The following is a 6,157-nucleotide window of genomic DNA, read 5'->3' as shown; positions in this document are numbered from 1 at the left end:
CCCATGCTGGAGTGCAGTGGCACGATTTCAGCTCACTGCAACCTCCACCTCCAGGGTTCAAGCGATTCTCCCGCCTCAGCCTCCCAAGTAGCTGGGATTACAGGTGTGCACCACCATGGCTAATTTTTGTATTTTTAGTAAAGATGGGGTTTCACTATGTTGGCCAGGATGGTCTCGAACTCCTGATCTCAGTAAAGGCAATCATTTAGGCCAGGCGTGGTGGCTCACGCCTGTAATCCTAGCACTTTGGGAGGCCAAGGCAGGTGGATCACTTGAGGTTGGGAGTTCAAGACCAGCCTGGGCAACACGGTGAGACCCTGTCTCTACTAAAAATACAAAAATTAGCTGGGCATGGTGGTGCATGCCTGTAGTCCCAGCTACTCAGGAGGCTGAGGCAGGAGAATCACTTCAACCCAGGAGGCGGAGCTTGCAGTGAGTTGAGACCATACCACTGCACTCCAGCCTGGGCAACAAAGTGAGACTCCGTCTCAAAAAAAAAGTCATTCTATTGCTGTGATACTTGTTCTTAAAGGTCTATTTCAAAATCGACAGTTTTTATTTGTCTTTAAACTCATCTCTATTTCTTTTTTTTTACTGAGATGGAGTCTTGCTCTGTCGCCCAGACTGGAGTGCTGTGGCGCAATCTCGGCTCACTGCAAGCTCTGGTTCCCGGGTTCACGCCATTCTCCTGCCTCAGCCTCCCAAGAAGCTGGGACTACAGGCGCCCGCCACCACACCTGGCTAATTTGTATTTTTTAGTAGACACAGGGTTTCACCATGTTAGCCAGGATGGCCTCGATCTCCTGACCTCATGATCCACCCACCGCGGCCTCCCAAAGTGCTGGGATTACAGGCGTGAGCCCCCGCACCCAGCCTCATCTCTATTCCCTCCCTCCCTCCCTCCTTTCTTTCTCCCCTCCCCTCCCCTCCCCTCCCCTCCCCTCCCCTCCTCTCCTCTCCTCTCCTCTCCTTTCCTTTCCTTCTTTTCTTTTCTTTTCTTTTCTTTCTTTGAGACAGCATCTTGCTCTGTCAACCAGGCTGGAGTGTAGTGGTGTGATCATAGCTCACTGCAGCCTCAGACTCCTAGGCTCAAACAATCCTCCCACCTCAGCCTCCCAAAGTGCTAGGATTATAGATGTGAGCCACCATGCCTAGCATATAGCCAACTTTTTTATTTCCACTCATTCTAATTTCAATTCCAGTGAATTTTATAAATGTAAACAAATATGTCACTTTCTTGCTTAAAACCCTTCAGTGCTGATGCTCCCTACTGCTCTTGGCTGACAGGACTGTGCATAAAGCCCCAGACACCTCCACACTCTATGCTCCTTCCTGAAATACACCATATTCTTTCTCATCTTCCGAATTAATCCTGTGGTGTCTATGCCTCAACCCCTCCCCTACCGCCACCTCCTGCTGCCAGCCCTTAACCCAGACGACTCCTCACTCAACCTTCAGGTCTCAGTTTATAAGCCCTTCTTTAAATCAGCTTTTCCTGACCAACTAAGACCAGCTAAATCCTCCTTGTTTTTCCTCCTCTAAGACTGTGTACTCACCCTACACCCAAAGTACTTACCATGCTCCTATAATTATTAATTTATGGAGTAAAATTAATAATTATTATTATCCCCAACTAGATTGTTATCCCCAACCTGAATGGGATCCATGGGTTATTAGGAACTCTCTATCTTACGTACTATTCCAGGCACCTAACAAGGGCATGGCAAAATACTCACTCAGTGAGTAAATGTACCAAATTTATAGTAGTTACCATGACACAGCCAAACTTTAATAGCCTCTCTTGACTCTCTGTTTCCAGCCTCTCCAAGTTCCAGTCTACCTGCAACTAGAGTTCTCAGTGATTTAGTTTCAGTGATTTAATTTCACAGTACCTAGGAGAGACATACAGCTGACCCTCTGCATCCATGGGCAGATTCAACCAACTGTTGATAGAAAATGTGAGGGGGGGAGAAATGGATGCCTGTATCTATACTAAGCATGTACAGAGTTTCTTCTTGTCATGATTCCCTAAACAATACAGTATTAACAACTATTTACATAGGATTTACATTGTAGTAGGTTTTATAAGTAATCTAGAGATATTTAAAGTATAAAAGAGGATATGCATAGGTCATATGCAATCACTACACCATTTTATATAAGGGACTTGAGCCTCCATGGATTTTTCTATCTGTGGGGTCTGTGGGGGTCCTGGAGCCAGTTCCCCACAGATGCCAAGGGACAATTCTACTCTTATTCCCTCGGGTTTCACTCTAGTTGGAGCAGACACACATTCAGGCAGATCCTACAGAGCATGGCAACTCTTGAATGTGCTCAGTGATCCCCTCCCCACTGTACGGAGAAAAGAATCTCCCAGCCAATTATCCAAGGTTCTCCATAATCCAGTCTACTCTTCCCATTTAACCTCTCCACACTTAACAGTAAGAATTTTCTGGCTGGGCATGGCGGCTTCCACCTGTAATCCCAGCACTTTGGGGGACCGAGGTGGGTGGATCACAAGGTCAGGAGATCGAGACCATCCTGGCTAACATAATGAAACCCTGTCTCTACTAAAATTCAAAAATTTAGCCAGGCATTGTGGCACGTGCCTACTTGGGAGGCTGAGGCAGGGGAATCGCTTGAACCCGGGAGGCAGAGGTTGCAGTAAGTGCAGTTGTCACTGCAGCCTGGGTGACAAAGCAAGACTCCATCCCAAAAAAATGAATGAATGAATGAATTAAAAAAAAATAATTTTCTACCCTGGACAGGCAGGTCTCCTCATGGTCCCCTAAATACTCTCAGCTCATTCCAGCTTCATGCCTTTGTTTATGCTCCTCCCATTGCCAAATATACCCTTCATTCTCCCTGCTGCTCATCCAAAAAACCCTGCCTTCTAGATCTATCAGATCCCGCCCCTTCACCAGGCTTCTCCCAGAGATCTCCCAACTCTCTGAATCCTCAGAGATCTTGCCTGGGTCATGCCATGTGGCACTTGATAAAGCACCGACATCCTGAGCTATGCTTTCATGTCTCACCCTATACTTTGTTCCCTTTAGCACCTGACACACAGGGAGGTGTGAGGGAGAGTTCCAGACTAGGCAGTAAAGCACTGTTTCCCTGCTTGCCAATTATATTCATTCATTCAGCCAATAAATGCCAACTGGCCACATTGTCTGCGCAGACACCTACTATGTGTAGGTCAGTAAGAGACAATTTTAACAACATTCTCTACAGGGTTGGCAACTGTGGCTTGGCTCCTCTTCCCTCTACTCTCATTCTTGATCATTTAAATAGTTAACTAATATACAGAAGTAACCAGGTTTAGAAACATGAAGTCTATTATCAATTGTATGTTAAACAAGTTAACTACTCAGCTTTGGTAACCTCTGAAAGATGGAGACACTGAACAACTTTCCAGGGCCACTGGTGAACAACATTAGAAAGCATTATTTACATGTTCACATTTTTATCTTTTATTATTAGGACAATAATGCTAAACAGTATCCATTCCCAACTCCTGTAGGAAGAAATCACTGGCTGACACAGATTCAGACATTTTAAAAGGAAAGAAAGTGAAAGCCTTATTTTCAAAACCATAACCAAGTGACTACAACTTAAATGGGAACTTTTCAGCAGATAGAATTATTTTTGGTTTTTACTTAAAAATAAAAAATTGTGCAAAGTTTGTGAGTAACAGGCCACCTACCTGAGGCTTGGTGAAATTTCTGTCTGCGCACCACTGAACAAAATGTTGTTTTGCGGCATACAAACTCTTTCTGTCCATCTTCTTACAATATACTCGAATCAGCTGCTCTGCAAATTTCTCTGGCAGAAGTTGTGAAACCTTTTTAAAATGAAGAGATTTCACTATCACCTTGAATTCACACATTGGAGATACCAGCTGGTCCCTAGGCTCCTAACTATTTCTTTTTTTTCGAGACAAGGTCTCCCTGTCATCCAGGCTGGAGTGCAGTGGCACAATCACAGCTCACCGAGGCCTTGACCTCCCAGGCTGAAGCGATCCTCCCACCTCAGCCTCCTAAGTAGCTGGAACTACAGGCATTAGCTACCATGCCTAAGTTTTTTATTTTTTATAGAGATGGGGTCTCGCTTTGTTGGCCAGGCTGATCTTAAGCTCTCGGTCTCAAGTGATCCTCCCACTTCAGCCTCCCAAAGCACTGGGATTACAGGTATGAGCTACTGTGCCAGGCCCACTTTAATTGCAAAGATATGCCTTAAAACCTAATTTGCATATAAAATGCTAATTTACCATAAAGATTTGCTACATGCCATTACAGTATATTTGTTTTGCCTAAGTAGTTACCTGGTTTTTCATAATCCTGATTGGTCTGTTGGGGTCAGTCTTACAATAGAAGCTAACATGATCAATTGGATTATTTTCTTGCATTCCATAATCCATGTTGATAACCTAAATAAAAGCAATACATAAGTAATCATATAGCAACCAGGAGAACTGAATTCAGGGCTGTAGGAGCATAACAAGAAATGGAACAGAGACTGGGCACGGTGGCTCAGGCCTGTAATCCCAGCATTTTGGGAGGGCAAGGCAGGTAAATCATGAGGTCAGGAGTTCAAGACCAGCCTGGCCAACATACTGAAACCCCCGTCTCTACTAAAAATACAAAAATTAACTGGGCATGGTGGCATGCGCCTGTAACCCCAGTTACTCAGGAGACTGAGGCAGGAGAATTGCTTGAACCTGGGAGGTGGAGGTTGCAGTGAGCTGAGATCGCACCACTGCACTCCAGCCTGGCAACAGAGTGAGACTGTGTCCCCCCACCCCCCCCCCAAAAAAAAAGAAAAGAAAAAGAAATAGAACAGAGCCTTCTGGGGATTCGGAAGTAAGAATGTTGATAAGGTGACTCATGATGGAATAAAAATAACTGGTTCATGACCACTCTTAGGGATTTGGTATTGAAATCTGGGGAAGAATGGGAAATGTACTTGTGTGTTCAATCTAAATATGGTGTAAACTCAATCCCTGCTATGTGACAGATACAGGTAGACACTAGAGGTACAACAAGGACACTTTAAAATAAAATCCCAGACCGAACGCAGTAGCTCACTTGAGACCAGGAGTTCGAGACTACCCTGGTCAACATGGTGAAATACTGTCTCTACCAAAAATACAAAACAAAACAAAACAAAACAAAATTAGCCAGATATGGTGTTATGTACCTGTGGTCCAAGCTACTTGGGAGGCTGAGGCACAAGAATTGCTTGAACCTGGCAGGCGGAGGTTGCAGTGAGTTGAGATTGCGCCACTGCACTCCAGCCTAGGCAACAAAGTGAGATTCTGCCTCCAAAAATAAATCAGTAAAGAAAATTCTAGCCCCCACAAACCAGGCAGCCCTAGATTAAAGTTCAACAAATAATTATAAAAGTATGCAACCACAGTTGAAAAGCAAAAAGTGCTTTGAAATATTCTAACAGGGTACCTGATGTAGCCTAGGGTGCCCGGACAATGACTGAAAACATTTTCCTGGGAAAGTGACTTTACTAAGTGAGCAAGAAACAAACAGGCTTAGGTGGGAAGAAAAAGAATTGCAGGCAGAAGAAAAAGAATTGCAGGCAGAAGAAACAGCTCAGAGGCAGAGAGTACTGAAACTATCTCCTGGATTTAGCAACTCTGAAGTCACTGGAGATCCTGGAGAGAGTATAGTGATGGCAACAGAGAAAAAGATTCCAGAGAAAATGAGAAACAGAAATGTAAGAGGCGTGATGGCTCATGCCTGTAATCCCAGCACTTTGGGAGGTCGACGCGAGCGGATCACAAGGTCAGGAGATCAAGACCAGCCTGGCCAATATCGTGAAACCCCATCTCAACTAAAAATACAAAAATTAGCTGGATGTGGTGGCAGGCACCTGTAGTCCTGGCTACTCAGGAGGCTGAGGCAGGAGAATTGCTTGAACCCAGGAGGTGGAGGTTGTAGTGAGCCAAGATCGGGCCACTGCACTCCAGCCTGGGCGACACAGTGAGACTCTGCCTCAAAAAAAAAAAAAAAAAAAAAAAAGTAAGAGAAGGCAACTCTTAGAAGTTTGGCTATTCAGAGGAGGCAAGACGTTAAAGAAAATAAAATTACAGCTAGATAGGAGGAGTAAGTTCTAGGGTTCTATAGTTCTGTAGGATGACTAC

The 6,157-nt window shown here is 44.6% G+C and overlaps 1 protein-coding gene across 2 annotated transcripts in view; it reads right to left on the bottom strand.

The window, feature by feature from the left end:
• Positions 1-6,157, bottom strand: part of SAMHD1 (SAM and HD domain containing deoxynucleoside triphosphate triphosphohydrolase 1) — a 58,296-nt gene that overhangs the window by 1,581 nt on the left and 50,558 nt on the right. Inside the window, exons 14-15 of one of the 2 annotated variants that reach the window (XM_025399035.1) lie at positions 4,325-4,429; positions 3,707-3,844 (exon numbers count right to left, since the gene is read on the bottom strand). In XM_025399035.1, the coding sequence (XP_025254820.1) occupies positions 3,707-3,844; positions 4,325-4,429 (243 nt within the window). The remainder of the gene's footprint in view (positions 1-3,706; positions 3,845-4,324; positions 4,430-6,157) is intronic. The other variant, XM_025399036.1, reaches the window with a different exon arrangement.

The sequence above is a fragment of the Theropithecus gelada genome, chromosome 10 (genome assembly GCF_003255815.1).
Source record: "Theropithecus gelada isolate Dixy chromosome 10, Tgel_1.0, whole genome shotgun sequence".
In the NCBI taxonomy this organism is placed as follows: Eukaryota; Metazoa; Chordata; class Mammalia; order Primates; family Cercopithecidae; genus Theropithecus; species Theropithecus gelada.
This window is presented reverse-complemented; position numbering and strand designations above follow the sequence as displayed.